Below are 19,395 nucleotides of genomic sequence, written 5' to 3' on the forward strand. Positions count from 1 at the left end.
AATTATGAAACATTTGTAAAAGTGTCTTAACTAAATACTCTGAAACTAACTACGACTCTGAAAATAGAAGCTGCCTTACTTTGCCGAATTTGGACTTCGCAAATTAGTTCATAACGTGGCGAGTAATTTGCGCTCCCATGTAAAAATGTCTATTCATTCAAAAGCAGATTTTACTTTTAAGAACTAAATGGTGATATTATAATGCGAGATGCCTATTTACTGTCAGATTGATTTATTGACGAATCACAGTCAGCCTTACCCCCTTCGTTCTTCAACAGTTGATTTTACCCCTCGCCATTATCTTCTCGTCTATTAATTCCTATGTCTGTGACTTTATATCACTTTTTAAAGGTGTGTTGAATTGTCGATGTGTTGATTTATCATGGAACCATATTTTATTGTTTTCATATCTGATGAGATATGTTCAACGCTCCATTTCCTTTACATACTCAATTGTGTCAAGTAATAAAAATCGGGGAAATTGCATGGCATGGTTTTATTGTAATACAAAGTGGATAAAAACAATATTAAATACAATGCAAAAAGTAATGGTGGCAAATAAAACTATAGACAATAATATTTATAACTGCACATAAACATAGATTTTGAAATATGTAATTGTAATATTTTATTCAATCCCATCTAGGTCATCATCAAGGAGTGCTTCATCCTGAAAATATAAAATAAATAAATTATACATCTGTGTTTGAATTGCTTTAGTTTATTACCAAGAAGGAGAGCAAAAACCCCTCTTAATTTCAGGGACCATTATATCGTGGACAACTGCAAAAAAATGCAAGTGGGAAATTTAACATTTTATGTTTACCAATCAGACCTGACTAAGACTGGCAGTGGTAAAACACATTTTATGTTTGATAACAACTGGTAGAGTTATTTGAAAAATTTTGGTATTTCTAGGAAGTTATTTCATTTGAAATAACGTTAAGTTTCAGTGTTTTAGATAAAATGACAAATCTTACACTGTATACCAAAAATAGAAGATTTTGTTAACTTAAAAAAAACTACATAAAAATTCACATTACAAAACAGGAGAAAAAAATTGTTCCTGATTTAACACAAAAATCCCTATTCAAAATATAAAAATAGCTAACGCCTGAACTAGTCACGCAAATTCAATCAAAAAGATAGTGTGCAAAGTCAATTATACCAGCAATTCAAAAGAAAACTGCCAATTTTTATTCACTCTAGATAGAGAGGAAAAAGTCTTTTTCAAATATACACACGGTCTGAAAGGGTTGATAATGAAGTTTTTTTACGCTCTATAAACTGACGTAACTATAACAAACTAAGTTATGTTCAATTGAAATTTTCTACATTTTAGGGAAATAAATTTAACAGTAAGTTACATATCAAGTAAGCAAACGTATGTTTTTGAACTGAAAAAAAGTCAAATCATTTGCCTTATATTATGTCTATGGATATGCACTTGTATCCGCCCTTTTAATCTCTGGCAGAAAACTTTAACTCAACTTAATATACATTAGCTGAAGGCGCTTTGCTTGTCTATGGCTTCTGTTATTGTCACATTATATTTATTGTATGTTTTTTGCGTTTGTTTGACAGTTCGAGTGGAATATTGTTTTTAATAGCAGATATAGTGTCAATGTTTAGTGCATTGAAAAGAAAGTGAAGCAATCAATTTGAAATAAAAACATTTAGTAACTTAATGTTTTTTGCCAGAGTCAAAACATTCTGCTAAATATACTAATTGCTACCACTTTGGAAATACATAACCTTATTCGTATTCAAAATACAAACACACCTAAATTAAAAAGGTATTCTTGAACGAACACACCTCATGATATTATATGTTTATATCAACATGCAATGAATTAAATAAGAAGTTGGTATGTACAAAACTTAAATGCTTGTTTTATCAAAATTGCGAATTAAGAGTTAACGATTTTTGTCAGTAATACCTACGATATTATGTCAAACGCTGTAAATTGATGGTGAAAAATGTCGAAATTAGTATGTATAATAAAATTAAAGCTATATACCGTTAATAAGGCATCATTATCATCAAGGTTGAATTCAGCCAAGGAGGCTTCCAGTTCATCCTCTGAACCTCTCTCCAGCAACTCGTCAACTGTGGCATTTGATTTGGCTGCTGATGGCCGTCTTTCTCTGAAAAAAATAAAATTATGTCAGAAATAAATAATAATGTCATTTGTGTTTCTCCTTTGGAAGATGCAATGTGAAAAAACAATGGCCACCTCAATATTCACATGCAATCCACAGGTTTGTTTTGCGCATGATACATCTAATGAGAAGTAATTTGAAAAATTGAAACTTATGGTGAGTCTCCAAATTTAAGAAAATGTTGACCCATAAAAATAATAATTGCTTGATTTGAGTGCAACTGGAATTTGAAATGATTTGAAGATCGATAATTTAGCTTACTTGTCGCTTTCCTCAGGTGACCTCTCTTCCTCTTCTGCCTTGGACCACTTTCCCTTCTGCTGTGCAGCTTCCATCTCCTGCTCTAAATCTCTCTCAACGTTGGATAATTCTGGAGAAACGTCTATCAGCTGCTTCTGCATCGCGATTCCGCAGTTCTTCTGGTATGCTTCGAGTACTAACGATTTCTAAAACAAAAACATTTTGTTTAGCCAATTGTTTCTAAAATTATTAGTACACAAGAAGATGTGAGCTAACTTAAGAACAATAAATAAAAATAAGACCAGAACAAGTCTACATGTTACACTGATGAACGCTTGAATTAATAAATAAATAAAAAAAAATTGTTGTTTGTTTTTGGGGTGTTATGCCGTGTTGCGCTAACTCCTTCTTTAGCTGACGTTTCGGACAGCGTTGCATTGTCCATCATCAGGGCAGATCCGGCAGATCCGAAGATGTCTACCGGATCTGCCCTGATGATGGACAATGCAACGCTGTCCGAAACGTCGGCTAAAGAAGGAGTTAGCGCAACACGGCATAACACCCCAAAAACAAACAACAAAAATGCTTTTGGCCGTGAGAATCTAAAAAAAAAAAAAAAAAAATGTCTTAATTAAAAAGGGAATAACATACCTTATATTCTGGGAACAGGTTATCGTAGGTGGCTGGATCTGCAAGTGATTGTCCTGTCTTTTCATTTGTAGCTGATGCTTGTTCTCTCCATTTTTGTACTACTTCTGATATGCGGGACGGCAGGTAAGATCTGAAATTGAGAAATCAAAACAAGAAAGATAAGCTAATTATATTGATGTGTCTTCAAAGAGTGTCAAAGATAGGCGTAGAGAGTCCTGTAGCGGTAGCTACAAGAAGGTTCAGGAACGTTCATACATGCAACCCGCATCGCCTTAGAACCTACTAGTGAAACATTGTGTATGCAGCGCATCTACCTACTCGCGATTTGCTGGTTTGGTCTCGAATGCATTTATGCCTATACATATAAAGGGGCTACGTCCAGGTAACTAAGTCAATCAGTAATTAGCAGCTACAGAGTCTTACAAGTAGAAGCACTCGCCGCCAACTAAATTTAGGCAGCCGCTTTTTTGACCCCCACGCCGCACCCCGCTCTTACCTCACCGCGCCACCATGGGCCACGGACCTATTACGCCTGACCTTAAACCACACTACGGATAATGATAACTCTGCGGTATTACAACAGAGCCTTGGCCTTGTGATATAAATTCTGGCCTGCGCCCCCCACGTGCATAGGCCCTGCAACATCTTCGCTGGTCTGCGCCTTGACCCTGTGACATCTTAGTCGACCTGCATCTCCTGGGCAGCGAGTTCATCTGCTGACAAGGTCAATTCTACCTTCGGCTCTCTTACTTCACACTGGAGAACCAGGAAGACTCAATATAATTCCAGTGCTGAACACCGTCAACAAGTCCGGTCTCCACTAACGCGGATTCGAAACACCAACTTCATTGCCTCGACCACTCCACCGCCATCATCTCTGCTTGCATCTGGTGACGACCTATGACACGCGGAATTCGCCGCTGACCACATCCACCGACGCGGTGTAACGATCTTCGGCCCGGGGAATTCACCGTCGACTACGTCCACCAACTACGTGAGCATCGGTCCGGAGTCATCTCTCACTACTGCAATGTACCACAATAAACGCTGTGACCTCACAACCACTTTCACTCGTCTCCTTACCATATCCCCATAGTCCTGAGCCAATCTATGGCCTTACGCGTCGCCCAGTGGACCTCATTAATTCTGTTGCAGAATGAGTGAAGCTGGCAATCATTATGCTCAGCAGTCTGCACAGCACTGAAATCACATACATATTTCCGAATCTTTAAGGCAGCACCTGTGCATCACATAGACACAATGGCTGTGAGAGTAGTTTATGCTCAGTGGAGTTGGACACTATAGTTCGACCTAAAACAAAAGACCATTCCCTAGTGTCGTCTGGAAATAAGCGCTGTGCGCGAGGCGAGTGCAGCGTGGCAAGCCGCAAAGGAATAACTAATAAATATTGTCATTTCTGCGCATAGCAAACTGTGTAACTTCTTTTGCTTACAGTCTAGATTTTTTAATTTTTGTCAAATTTTCGTCTAAGATTCACACCACAAACTCATTTAAAATAAAAAAATAATAAGGTGCATTGAAGATTCACCCACCCTGTCCCACCCCGGTATAGGTGACTTAATGTCACCCCTTCGGAGCTCTCGCAAGAATCTAATTTTTTTGTTGTGAACGACTCTACATAATATGAAAAAGAATTTAAGAACCTTCAATGTCTCCGCATACAGTGTTAGGGGGCGGTATGCGAGCGCTTTCAGGTAAATAACAACAAATATAAACTATAAAAAAAAATAGTACAGCAGAACAGAGAAGACGTGTAACAGATCACCTGTAAGCATAAGATAAAGAAAGAAAAGAAATGTGGTTCAGCGCCTCACAGCTGGCAGTCCAGTGGGGCAATTAGTGGTGGTTGGGAAGACTGAAACGGGTCCGGATGCTGTGCCCCTAAGCCGACCGACCCGGTGGTGCCCCGAAGAAGTGTGTGGGATGGTAGGGATTATACCCTAAAGACCCTAGGGAAGAAAAGCGTCGGGTAGTCGGAGGCAGGGCGGAAGGCACCAAGACTCGCATAGACGTCCCTCTGACCACCGTCCCTCCTCCGGGGTGGCGCAGATGTTTGGCGAGGTCCCACGACAGTAGAACTCCAGTAAAAGTGGTCGCGGGGACAAAGGCCCTTGATCCAACCCCGTAATGGGGGAAAAGAAAAAAACAACACAAAACAAACAACGGAGTTCAGTAATCACCTGAAATACATGGCTGTAACTGAGGAAAAAGAAACGAAAGGTAATACAATACATAACTAAAAAAGTAAGAAAGTAAAACGGGAAAAAAAAGAAAGTGTATACCATGTTAGGCATATAATAAAAATTTACAACAGTAGAATATTCAAACAGGAAAGAAGTAGCCGGATTGACTTTTAAAGCTGGCAACTAATAAGAGACAAAAACGGTTAGTGGCATAGTTAGAAATAAATCAGAACGAAAACATTTTCCTGAAAACAAGAAATTCAAAGAAAAAGAAAAAAAGTAAATCAGAGAAAAAAAAAAAAATAATAATTAAAAGTCCTGAAAACAGGGAAAGCATATAAGAACAAAAGAAAAAAAAACAATAGAGAAAGGAAAATGTAAAAATGTAAAATGTAAAAGAAAATGTAAAGCATGATAATAGTCCTGAAAACAGGGAAAGTACATAAGTATAAAAGAGAAAAACAATGGACAAAAAGTAAACGAAAAGCAAAAAGAAATAGAGAAAAAAAAGTATAAAACATGTTTGTATAAGTAGAAAAGTAAAGAATGTCCGTAGAAGAGGTCATACAGGGGGCAGTACACTTGGGTATCTGAGTTTGCAATTAATCAGCGACTCTAAGCTCGGACCATCTCTCGACCCAGATTCTTGTAAACTTCCTCAGGCACTCTAAATTCACCTTGTTAGCGACAAGATCGGTGTTCCACAACGGTCTCATGATGACATCCAAACCATCGAGCATTTCCTCTCTTGCATCCATCATGATCTCACAGTGCCACAGAATGTGCTCAGCCGACTGGTACGTGTTCCCACACGTACAATTTGGATGGTTAGACAGGGCGAGGCTGTAAAGCCTCCCCCTGAATTCCCCATGTCCTGAGAGAAGCTGGATTAGGTGATGGTCCACATTAAGAAAGGCCCCTTCCATTCTGCTTTTAACTGAAGGGAAAAAGGAGAAAGTCCATCTTCCCGTACTTGAGCTATCCCAACGGACCTGCCACTCTTTGAGCGACAGATCCCTCATCGTTCGGAGCAGTCCAGGGAGAGTTCCTGGTCCACCCGGTGTCAGGACGACACCAAGGTGGTTCGCCGGGGATCCTCGGATTAATCGCTGCTTCGCTAACACTTCCCTAATCTCTAGATCAATTGGTAGTACACCAGCCAAAATTGGCAAAGCGTCCGAGGCGACGGTTCGATATGCCCCAGATAGTGCCAGCAGGGGAGTGCGTTGACCCCTATTGAGAGCTAGAAGTATTAAGCAGTTATCCAGGCGGTGCTCCCAAACAGAGGCAGCATATGAGACTTGCGCAACATATACCCCCCTGTAGAGAGCGTGCAGAGCCGGTCTGCGAAGTCCCCACTCAGCCGTGGAGATTCTTCTTAGCTTCAGGAAAAGCGCCTGAGCCCTGCTGGATACATCTTTGACATGAGCCAGAAAGGAGGACGATCGATCTAGAGTGACACCTAAGTATTTGACGTTATCCACAAATTTGATATTAGTGTCTCTTACTGAAAGAACCCTTCATCAGGAGACCCATTGTCTTCTGGGGAGCGAAGGTCATTTTATTCCTCTCCCCCCATTTAAGGAGGGTGTCCAAACCTTCACCAGCCTTACGTTCAACTTCTCTTCTACTGTCCCCAGAGACAAGAAACATTTTATCGTCCGCATAGTCGATCATGATACATCCTTCAGGCAAGGGTAACCTAGAGGAGTCATCGAAGGTTATATTCCAAAATTCAGGACCTAGGTTGGAGCCTTGAGGGCACCCCATATCGGCTTCGCGTTCAATAACGGTGTCGCCATGAGATATAATGATGGTGCGGCCCGATAAGTAATTGTCCACCGATTTAAATAAAAGTTTTGGGCAGTTCCTATTTTTAACCTTGATGCGTATCATGTCCCACCACGCGTAGTCGAAGGCACCAGTGATATCGAGGAAGATTGCAACTACATACCTCTTAGTACAAACCTTCACCCAATTAAGCGCAAACGACATGGCGTGCACGGTGGATCTACCGGGGACGAAGCCAAATTGAAGATCGCTGGACGGGGAGAGTGATTGTCGTAGTCTATGCCGGATAAGTTTTTCCAGGATAAGGTGCAGATATTAATTAGACATATGGTTGTATACCTGGCAAAGAAGGCGGCCAAGGGCAGGCTGTCTCCATTGACTAGAAGGTCAAGGCAGCCGTCGAGGTCTCCTAGCAGGAACTTCATGAGGAACTTCATGTTGGCACCTCCTTCCTTTGTAGTGCCACCGGCCATGTCCTTCAAAAGCTCTTCATTGCCTGTGATGGGGAAGATATAAAATTAGTCGACATACAGACATGCAAAACTCTAAATCGAAACATTTATGACAAACAAATATGGTATGAATACTGGAGCTTATTGACAAACATAATTACAGTGAAACCTCTATCTATTGGTTTTAAAGGGACCTATCGAAATAAACGATGAATGCGGGAAAACAATGAATGCGGGATTAAGAGAAAAAAAACACAAGGAGATACGATCCAGTGAAGATACCGTCCTCCCAATCTGCAAAACCGTTGGTAGATTAAAATTATAAGAAGAAAATAAGTTTTAGATGTAAATAAATGTATTTATTAAAAAAAAAACAAAGCTAAACAGAACCAATTTTTTTTTAAAGTTTATTGTATTGTAAATACATAATCTTTCATGGACATTTGTTTTTTTACTGTTTTATTTCCGCAAGTCAACAGTATATTTCCAGCTTTTTCGGCATCAGTTATTGAGTGTGCGTAGTAGAAAGTTTTCAATCTTTCAAAGAGGGTGCATGCTTCTGAAAATGAAGGTACAGGCAGGGGCTCCTCTTCATCAATATCGACCTTTTTTGTTGTCTCCGTCAATCTTGCGTCACACAAGCTTTCGATAGTTTCTATCCCACAAGTTGGAATATTGTCGTCGAAAGTAACAAAATTGTTAAAATTTGTCAAATTTGGTACCAAAAGATAAGAATTTTTTCCAGTTCGCTAAACTTAGATTCTTTACTGGTTTTTCTAGTTTTCGAAGATTTTCCGCACTTTTGAATTTGCTTCCGAATTTCGTTTTTTTTTCAAGAAAATAGAATTTAACGTGGATGCCGCGATTCCTAAACGCTTGGCTATATCGATGCGTTTTTCTGCGGGGTTTTTTTCCACCTCTTCGATAATTTTCAATCTTTCTTGAAGAGTACGTACTTTTTTCATCAAACGGCTCATTTCGAAAATAGTTTAAAAGCCCAAAAAGGATAACTGCAAACACTCCACTAAGTTCGGGTATCTAGCGACAACTGACGACAACTAGCGACTGATGGCGGCGACAAACTGTTATTCTTTCTCTTTCTCTCTTAAAAGTTTCGCGCATCGTAACGAGTGCCGTCTGGCGCCGTTTAAACATAGACAAAAAATATCAAATACGCGACGTAATTCCTACGATGAATGCGGGAAAATGGTGGATATAGAAACGATCGATGCGATCTATTTTTGTATGAAATGAATTCGGATTAGAAGAAATAAATGATACATCCGGGAAAACGATTATTCGAGGAACGATAGATAGAGGTTTCACTGTATAATAAACACAGTGGGTTTCATAATTCTACATCCGAGGCAGAGAATACACGGACTGCTACAAGGAGTAAGAATTCCACTTGCACAGATTGCCATGTTGTTTTGTATTTTTTTTATGAGAACTATACAGCAGTGGGGTGCAGTAGTACCTTTTTTCATGTCCGAATTTCTAAAAATAAGTATTTTTTTCGAAATTTCAGATACATACATAATATATTAATTTTATTATTTTAAACAGTTTTCCGAAACCGAGTGGTCCAACTACCCTGTTTGAATAAGATCTAAAATTGTTTCTGTTTGGCAAATTTCAAATTTTTAATTTCCATCTGCCTGGAGCACCTTTTTCTTTACACATTATGGCATGATGAATAATGACAATAAACACCTGAAAAGCTAGAGCCTACCACAATAACGGCCAATGGGCTATGTTATGCAGTCACCGCTGCGAATCGACTACTTGTACGAGTTTGAGTATACCATAACGTATCCCCAAACAGGATAAGTTTACCTGAGCTTGTTGCCAGCGTCAGCAACCCCGTGTCATCGCCAGCCTGGCGGAAGCAGTGGTTAGCCAGCTTGAGGTCTGACTGTTGCATGGCAAGGTCGGCGAGACGCAGCCACCGCTGGGGCCCATCGGCAAGGGCCACCGCCTGGGCCGAGTCTCCTAGTTGCAGTGCCAGCTCGAAACGGTGCTCAGGGTCTGTCGACACGGCCAGTGCTTGTTGCTTGAAACCCTGCGTTGTTGGAGAAAGCATATTAGTACATGATGGACAAATTGAAATGGTTGTATATTGTGTGACAGTTCAAACCTTATCGCTGATAGATCCCTTTTGGCCTCTTCCTCCTTTTCATAACGTCAATAAAAACGGTTCAAACGTACCTGCTTTTCGAGGAAGTGGGCCACTCTAGTTCTGTGTTCCTTGGGCACAGTTGGTAAAACTCTATCTGCCGTCTCGAAATCTCCTCTCATAACAGCTGTCTGGTACTCTAATACTGATAGCAACAATGAATATGATACCACATTCAGTTCTTTATCTCCCACGTATAACCTGAAAAGTGAAAAAGACAAAATTAATGGTTTTATTTATATTCATGTGACACCTGACCAGATTCCCTTGTCTGTAGTGTGTACAACCAGAAGAAAAATATCACTAATCCGTTCTTTAATTAATTAATTAAATAACATGGGCAGATTGCAAAAACATTGTAAGGTAGATTAAAAAGAGATTTATTACTGTGGATCTTGAAGAGGCGCTGATTAACCTTTTGAACACGTTAATTTGCTCCGTTTTATCTATACCCGTACGCGGTACATATTTTCAAATACCTATGCACGCAATTAAATGTCAAATTATAGCATTCTGGCATGATTTATTGGACTATATAGACAGAACAGATTATTCTCCACAATATTAAAACAAATCCTCGTGTGTCAATACTCTTAGATGTTTATAAAAACAAAAACATAAAATTTCATACAGAAAAAATTTCATAAAGACGTATCATATCTTTTGAATGTGGTCCCGCCATTCACTCGGCGTGTGTGTACTTAGGCTACTGCGTTGATAGACACAAGTGGGACACCATGATCACTTATCATTTTTAGTTATGAAAAGTTGTGAATGACATACTAGTACTAACGCCATCCGTTGACAAAAATGTAAACTAAAGGACTAAAAGGCGCGAAGAGGCGCACTTGATTATCGATCTTTTTTTATGAAATACAATTTTATTTTTGAGAAATTCTTGTAGATGTCAGCATCGTGATAGTTCTACAAATGTCCAAGTGAGCAAGAAATACATTTATGACGAAAGAGCGCTGGAATATCGGCCGTCAAAGTTTCCGTATCAACTGTTGATACAGCCGCGTGTGAGTATAGACTTTTTGCCGTAACAACAGTTGATACGGCCGCGTGCAAAGAGTTAAATAAGGAAAGAAAGACGATATCTTGTCTTGTTATGCAGTGATATCAAAGAGAAACAAAGATGGTTTTAGGCCACACTGACAGTCCCCAGATAGATGAAACATACCTGACAAAGCAAAGTAGCCAGGAATATTGAAATCTATTTAGAGAGGCCTTCATGGAGAGTTGATAATGATGATAACGATAATTGGTATTTTCCAGAGCTTATTTGGTATTTTTCAGATTACAGACTAGGTATCTTGCATTGGCTCATAGCAAGAATAGCAAACCAAGCAAATTAAGATGTTCCAAGCTAAGAAGTTTCATGCTTAACCTCTAGAGTTATGCCGTATCCATATGGATTAATCAAAAAAATAATTTCTCTAAGCTATTCTGGGGAACCTACTTACGCTAGATTGTGTACTATTTTTACAAATATATGAACACATTATCTGGTAAGATGCTATAATTTACAAAAACATTATTCTGCAAAAATAAAAAGTTATTAATAAAATAGAATCAGCTGGCAGATGGCAAAAATGAAGTGCTGGTATTCCAAGAGATAAATAAGAAAGTTAAAAAAATACCTAGCCATGACCCGATAGTTTTTCCTGTCGCTTTACAAATCTTATCAACAGCTTCACTGTAGGTCAATTATGTCCTGTTAAAATTGTAATTGTTAAATGTGTAACCTGTTTTCCTTGGGCACGTATCCCAGCAGATACATGGTGTGGTCGAGGTGAGCGATGGTCACCGTCTCTCCTCCTACGTAGTAGTTGATGCGGTTCACAGAGTTGGTGTAAATAAAACAGTCGCCCACCCACAGGCCCGTCTTCACACTCTCGTTCACCTCTCCTAAAACCTTGGGAGCAAAATTTCCAGTATTAGACTTTACAACAACAAGAATTCACAATAAGAAATTGAGTAAAAATTTTTTGACTTCTTTGAAATATGTTCATGTAGATCAAAAAATATCGATTCTAAATATATAAATATATTTCTATATTATTATTCTTAGAATTAGTTAAACGTTCTTGAAAAAGCATTAAATAGCAATAAACTGAATACGCTCCACGATTGGTCGAAAGAATTCTGACGTCACATGTGTCGTGACTTGTACGTACAACGTATCACCTATGGTGCATCTCTTTCTATTACATGAGAGATGGTCGGTTTAGATGAGAGAGGTGTATAGGCCAAACGCAGAAAAGTCTCACAGTGAACTGGGCTGTAAACCGTTATTTTACATTTGGTCTTACTTTTCTGCGCGGCGGTCAACAAATAGCGTCTTCAATACCCTGCCGGGCAGGAGAAGCAAATATTCTAACTTAAAATATTAATTTAACTATGAAATCTTAATCAATTTTCTTTTTTTTTAATAACATCAATTCTAATAGACGGTTAACATTGGTAAAAAAATTACTGGAATTCCTTATTGAAGAATTAAATTTTTTTCCATACAAAATGTTTAAGCGACGTGGTTCTCACAGTTTGAATGACGTCACACCCACACCCCGCCTCTTACCGCTCGGATTCCGCTCGTTTTGGCGGGCTTAATAAAATTTAAACTTTGAGAATTAATTTAATTATGAAAACAGTCTTTAAAAAAAAAAAAAAATTACCAGTATTTAAGTATGAATGCGAACATTGATAAAAAAAAATTAAAAAATGGACTCAACTTCCTTATTGACTCCTTGGGATAATAACAGAAGTGCCAAATTTAAATTAAATTTGTGAATTATTTATTGTTTCATGAGAGGCGATTGTTTTTCGATTTATTTGTGTAAATACATACTTTAACCTTTTGAACGCGTTAATATGCTCCGTTTTATCTATACCCGTACGCGGTACATATTTTCAAATACCTATGCATGCAATTATGTCAAATTATAGCATTCTGGCATGATTTATTGGACTATATAGACAGAACAGATTATTCTCCACAATATGAAAACAAATCCTCGTGTGTCAACACTCTTAGATGTTTATAAAAACAAAAACATAAAATTTCATACAAAGACGTACCGTATCTTTTGAATGTGGTCCCGCCATTCACTCGGCGTCATAAATAAACCACTCTCGGTGTGTGTGTACTTAGGCCACTGTGTTTATAGACACAAGTGGGACACCATGATCACTTATCATTCTTAGTTATGAAAAGTTGTGAATGACAAACTAGTACTAACGCCATCCGTTGACAAAAATGTAAACTAAAGGACTAAAAGGCGCGAAGAGGCGCACTTGGTTATCGATCTTTTTTTATGAAATAAAATTTTATTTTTGAGAAATTCTTGTAGATGTCAGCATCGTGATAGTTCTACAAATGTCCAAGTGAGCAAGAAATACATTTATGACGAAAGAGAGCGGGAATATCGGCCGTCAAAGTTGCCGTATCAACTGTTGATACAGCCGCGTGTGAGTATAGACTTTTTGCCGTAACAACAGTTGATACGGCCGCGTGCAAAGAGTTAAAAAATGGACTCAACTTCCTTATTGACTCCTTGGGATAATAACAGAAGTGCCAAATTTAAATTAAATTTGTGAATTATTTATTGTTTCATGAGAGGCGATTGTTTTTCGATTTATTTGTGTAAATACATACCTATATGTGTAATGTACATCGAAATACTATTTTGGCATTTATATTGTATAGGTCACAATTTAATTCACCTTGAGCGGGTAACATAGGCATTTACAACATTAAAACATAAAATTTTAACCCGTGGTGTGCGTGTAACTTGAATCCGAATTCAAATTTACTATTTTCAAGATGACGAAGACCCTGAGGGAAATCATTTTCCTCAGGGCCTCCTGTGTGGAGTTAAAAATAAGTTTCGTAACCATGAGATGGTATTTCATAACATATAATTTTCATACAATGCGATATAGAATTGTAGTTTTTTTCCTTTTAATATCTCATACAAATCCACAATATATACTAACCTCAAACGCGTCTTCAATTCCATCATCCGTAACTTGTGTGTTATTTTCTTTAGCTTGTGCCACAACCGAAGCATCATACTTCAGGATAAAGTAGGAATCTTCTGTGGCAAGGCAGACCAGGGTTCCGTTTTCTGTCCAGTAAACGTGCTTAGGTTGAATTTCGATTCTACAAAGTAAAAATTCAATTATACAAATCTTCAGAATAAGTAAATAAAGATACTAAATTGTAATTTTGTATTATAATATGCTCATAAAGATGTAATTCTGAGACCACCTTATATTATGTTAAAGGCAAAACTGTTTATTTGGTACATTACGGTACAGGGTTGTGACATCTGTGTTGGCGTGTTTCTATGATTTATTCTTTTGGAGGTAAATAATAATATATATGTATATGATTGTATTTATAACTTTCTGAAAGTGTTAAGATTTTTCAGTAAGGGTGGTACTGTTGCTAGTACCATTTTGTTTATAGAGAGCGAAAAATGCGATGAATAACAAATTGTGTGCAGATAACTTATCTGATCTTTCAAGTTATAGTAAGAGGTACAGGAACAATAATAATTCTCATTGTTAAAGTGAAGGTTTTAGTGAGAAAGTGACAAGAGCGATATAAATTAAATACATTCAAGTTAGAAAGTAAAGAAAATGAATGTGATTAGGTAACTTTAGATAAAACCATGATGTTTTGAATCTTTTTGTGGGTTGGAAAAATAGTGTGGTAAAGTTGTCGAATTCTGCGCGCGCATGTAATGTTTTTTAAATATTAGTTAGGATTGCTATTGCTATAGAGGTAGATGGAGCCGGTGGAGGATATGTAACATGAAAAGGTACGTTCATGTAGGCTTACAATGTTTTTCATTTAATAAGTTAGGTATAGGGATGAATATTTTCTATATGCATTCTGATAGGTTTCCCCACAAACTAATTAATATTAATTTTCGGAAAATCGACAGTTTACATTTATTTCAGTTTGTACATTAGTATTATACAGCCAAAATAAAACCAATTATGGATTTTCCAGCAATTATTTTGTTTGATTTTTTTTGTGAAAACTTGTGAAGTTTATCATGGATATATGTATCAGGTTTAATTTGCTAATGTGATTGATTTCAGGCTGATTTCTGACGGTCCTCCACGGCTATAGGTCCTAGGAAGAGAGATACCGTCATTGTTTCTTCTCAAACAGGACTGGTTCTCGATCCTGCTGAAACTTCTACTGTAATCAACAAGCCGGCTCCTCTACCAGAATTGCAAAATCCGATATGCGTAAACCGATGGACGTAGGTGTTCTGCTGGTGCACATTTGAGTTTCACATACGTGCACCGGTACACCGGGGATCAATGCTGCTAGCTCCTTAGAGCAGGCTCCATTGAAATACCTGCAGAACAGACTTAGAATATCCACATTGCGTCTGTAATAGAGATGGCAATCGGTATGTCAATAATGGATTGTCAATCAGACAGAACGTCCTCCTTTGCACAGAAGAAAGTAGGTTTATCAAGTATTGTGGGGCTCGAGCCCAGAGGTGGCTCCCAAATTCAATTGTTGGGCCTACTTGAGATTTGTGTAGGGTTGGTAGCTGTTACTATTCGAAGAATCCTTCTTGAAGTTTCTTGGAAGCCTGATTTACTTTGGGTTCTATAGAGCCCCAATACTTGAGCCGGTCTGATATAATTACTCTAAGCATTTCAATGGAGTCTGTTCCAAGGCTGATAAAATTTTCTTTTGTGTTTATTTATATGAATATATTGTATAAGCTACATAAATGTAATACGTAAAAATATAATCCCCACCCTCCCTTACCCCTCACCCATACCCTCTCCGAAGCTCTGTCCTCATCATTGCTGCTTACATATTTGCAAACCGAAACACGAGCCGAGCTACGAATTATAGGAAAGGAACGAAGCAATCCCTTGTGGTGTTTCGCGCTATTTGCGGTTGCTTCGTTCCTTTCCCATAAGTCTCGGTTCAGCTCGGCAGTTATTACGCAACATTATACGGTTTATCTCCCTCTTTATGTTAATCTTATATTATATTTCATGTAAAGTAGGTTAGTACAGGAAGGAACAGGGGCCAGAGTCTCTCTGCAGGGATCCAAGAGGGAACTCAGTATACCTCTAGGAACACACTGTGCTGTGTTTCAAGCTGAGATGAAAGCCATCATGGCCTGCGCACAGGAGAATATACGTATTGGGTACAGGAATAAAAACATAAGCATATGTTCCGATAGCCAGGCAGCCCTAATGGCAGTGGGAAATAACCGATACGACTCCAGACTGGTGAAAGAATGCAGGACTGTTCTTACAGAACTCGCTACCATCAATAAAATAACCCTAATCTGGGTGCCAGTACATAAAGGTATTGAAGGCAATGAGTGGGCTGACGAACTAGTAAGGAAAAAGGAAAATGGCGAAAGCACCACTTGTAGGATCCGAGCCGGCCGTAGGAGTAGCAGCTTGCCACACAAAATTACATATTGATAGGTGGGTTAAATCCCAGCACCGCAAAGAATGGAAGAGGTCACCTGGAACGAGACAATCCAAAGTACTCATAAAAGGACCACACCCTAGACGAACCCAGAAACTACTCGATATGGACAGAACCTCGCTGAGGGAACTGGTAGGACTACTAACGAGACACTGCCTCTCAGGAGACACATGCAGATATTGGGAGTGGAAAACACCAATAGATGCAGGAAATGTGAAGAGGATGAAGAGACTCTAATTCACCCATGGTGCCAATGTCCTGCCCTGGTGGGAACTAGGCTCAGATACCTGGGGAGACATACAGTAGAACCAGAAGACATAGCCACATACCCAATGACAACCCTGGTGAACTTTATTAAAGGGACTGGGTTGTTGTTAAAGGATTTAGGTAAAATGGGAGATAGCACAATGGGCCTATGGCCTAAGTGCTCACGGGAACTACGTAAACCGTCTCCACTTTAAAAAAAAAAAGGGTTAGTTTTCAGTAATGCTATTATTATTTTCAGTAATACCTGAAGAAGGTTGAGTGTAACCAAAGCTAGTTGACACAATGTATTAATTCTAACAAAGTGGTTAAAAACAAAATAACTTTTCATTAAATGATAGTTCCAAGTCACAAAGTGATTGCTTTCTTTAATAATTATACATATATCATTCTATATAAATACTTTGGTAAATTAAAAACCAAACAAACCTATGCACAATAATAAAAATGTATACGTTTCTCGTGTTTGGTTCTGTAGGACCCGTACAGAATTCAAAAACCAAAAATAAAAGCAATTGAAATCATTTTGGGTTATTTATTGATTCTTTTCCCGATTCAGCCCTTATTCAAAAAAATATAAGTGGCTGAAGTATTGGTTTGTTGAGGGCTTTGTATCCATATTACAGCATCACCTCTGTAACAAAATATCCGTGGTTTCGCTAACGACTTTGAATGCTTGTACAACAAGTTTACACCAAGTTGGAATGTTAAGTTCATCTCCATATCTTGTGACATGCGCTGTTTGTGCTTTCTTATTGGCTGATAAATGAGCAAACTACATTATGGGATTTGAGGAATAACTTTCTGTTCTGTTTTATACTGTAGGGAAAGTGAGGTGGCGGAATTTCACGGAGAGTTGTATTGTGAAATTATTAATAGGTGAGGTTATTTTTAAATTTAAATAAACTACAGAGGGTAATATAAATCAATGATTCTCGTTATATGTTTCCTTTGGTGAATGGTTAATGATTATTGTGAACATGACCTGCTGACAAACAGTTTTGACAGTTTAGCATTTGCATATACATAATGAAAAATAAAAAATTATTTTTTTAAAATTTTAAGTTTCCAGGATTCAGAGTAATGACTAGAAAACATGTGTCAGTGTCATAAATGCTGGGTGTAAAATTCAATAAGACTTACCTTCTTATTAGATCCAGTGTTTCCCAATCGTAGAATGAGAATGCCATTCCACTGATAGACTTGACTCCGAGCATATAGCCCCCAAATATACCTTTAAAAAAATACACAATTAGAAAATTCCACAAACTATTGGCAAAAATTATTATGTGTAAAACTGTGGCAATTGGGTTCATGAGGCAAGTTCTGTGATTAAATTATTATGTGTAAAACTGTGGCAATTGGGTTCATGAGCAGTGGCGGTTTTCTCTAAAGTGCGTTTGTGCGGCGAACCCCCATTAAAAAGATGAGAAAATAAAACAAACTTGTTTTATAATAATATAAGCACATTATAGATAGCACTCTATTAAAATTTCGCCTTCAAAACCCGCGCCACCGAAAAATACGATACATATTCCAACTTTGTGCGAGTTGAAATCCGCGCCAAACTCTTCATACAAAAGAATTTTAGCCGGTACAGACCCTATGACGGTGACATATACAAAATTTGGTCTTTCTTTGCAAAACTAAGACAAATTGTGTGCGCCGAACACGCGTTGTGATATCACGTGACCTCCGAACATTGACGAATGTAACCGAAGAAACCCGAGCACTTCGCGGACTGACTGACCGACGTTTGACCTTTGAACCATAGGGAAGCAAGTGTTATTTTTTATGTTATATTATGGTATTTAACTTTGTAGTCATTTTTGTTTTCTTGTTTCTGCATTTCTCCAACCGTTTGCTTATGGCATTTGTAAATCTACTACCTATTGAAGTAGACCGATTTTGATTTCTGTTTTCGTATTTTTTTTTTAGATAAGTCGTTATATTCCTTAATTATATTTGCGAAAGTTTCGGCAAACGCCCCATTGTCGTCGCTAGTTATGCAATTTTGTGTTTTGTCCAGTTCTCCATCTCCAGTATTCTTTCGGATTTCAAATTGAAAGCGTTTGCGTATATGTTTATTTATGCGTTTGCGTTTATTGATTGTCGCGAATATTTTGTCATAATTTTTGTAAACAATGGCGGAATACAGTGTTGTCTATATAAAAAAATAACGCCAATACTTATGAAAAAAGGTTGGAAATTAAAAATAAAGGGCCTCCGCGTCCTGACCTCTCATTAAACCAGGTTTGTGCCGCGAAAACCGAGAAATCTTCACTCGAGTTTTTAAACGTGAGTGGTACGCGAGGTGTACTTGGTTATGTGGTTGCGAGGAAACCAATCGGTTATTTTGCTTCCCCTGTTTAGTTTTTGGAGGCGACCCATCGTGGTGTAAAATTGGAGTAAACGATCTTTCCTTTACTAATAATTATAAATATAATTTAATTCCTATAAAACTTTTCTCATCATCTAATAATTGTGTCTAGTGTAAAGTGATTTAAAAACAATAATATGTAGGTACCCCTCTCACTAACTTTATTTAAGTTGTGTGACTGCTGCCGTATTCGACTATTTGACGAAGGACAACAGTAAGTAAATTTTAATTAGATATGTTTATCTTCTCTTGAATTTCTGAACCCCCTGTTAAAAAACCACGAACCGCCACTGTTCATGAGGCAAGTTCTGTGATTAAATTATTATGTGTAAAACTGTGGCAATTGGTTTCATGGGGCAAGTTCTGTGATTAAACAGTTCTATTTCCTCTTCTAGGGCACTATCCCATCGGAGGGTGGCTATCACCAGTTTAAAAAACCAATCTGCTTGAGATCGTCATAAACAGAAAATTGAATTACCAAAATCTTTGAGTTAATCTTTGCCTTTTGCATGAAGGCCTTTTACATTTAAGATTTTACTGTGATATTGGGATGGCGGAGTAATAGTTAATAGATAGTAATTATC

At 38.0% G+C, this 19,395-nt stretch overlaps 1 protein-coding gene across 1 annotated transcript in view; it reads right to left on the reverse strand.

Moving 5' to 3' along the window:
* Positions 1 to 479: 479 nt before the first annotated feature.
* The window catches only part of beta'COP (coatomer subunit beta'), a 33,026-nt gene continuing 14,110 nt past the window's right edge, over positions 480 to 19,395 (reverse strand). The window contains exons 10-19 of the mRNA XM_089637714.1: positions 17,575 to 17,665; positions 13,677 to 13,842; positions 11,426 to 11,595; positions 9,710 to 9,878; positions 9,338 to 9,563; positions 7,389 to 7,545; positions 3,055 to 3,184; positions 2,425 to 2,609; positions 2,022 to 2,148; positions 480 to 670 (exon numbers count right to left, since the gene is read on the reverse strand). Coding sequence (XP_089493840.1) covers positions 629 to 670; positions 2,022 to 2,148; positions 2,425 to 2,609; positions 3,055 to 3,184; positions 7,389 to 7,545; positions 9,338 to 9,563; positions 9,710 to 9,878; positions 11,426 to 11,595; positions 13,677 to 13,842; positions 17,575 to 17,665 — 1,463 coding nt within the window. The 3' untranslated portion in view covers positions 480 to 628. The remainder of the gene's footprint in view (positions 671 to 2,021; positions 2,149 to 2,424; positions 2,610 to 3,054; positions 3,185 to 7,388; positions 7,546 to 9,337; positions 9,564 to 9,709; positions 9,879 to 11,425; positions 11,596 to 13,676; positions 13,843 to 17,574; positions 17,666 to 19,395) is intronic.

The sequence above is a fragment of the Hesperophylax consimilis genome, chromosome 12, assembly GCF_061612785.1.
Source record: "Hesperophylax consimilis isolate HC1 chromosome 12, BYU_Hcon_1.0, whole genome shotgun sequence".
Lineage (NCBI taxonomy): Eukaryota > Metazoa > Arthropoda > Insecta > Trichoptera > Limnephilidae > Hesperophylax > Hesperophylax consimilis.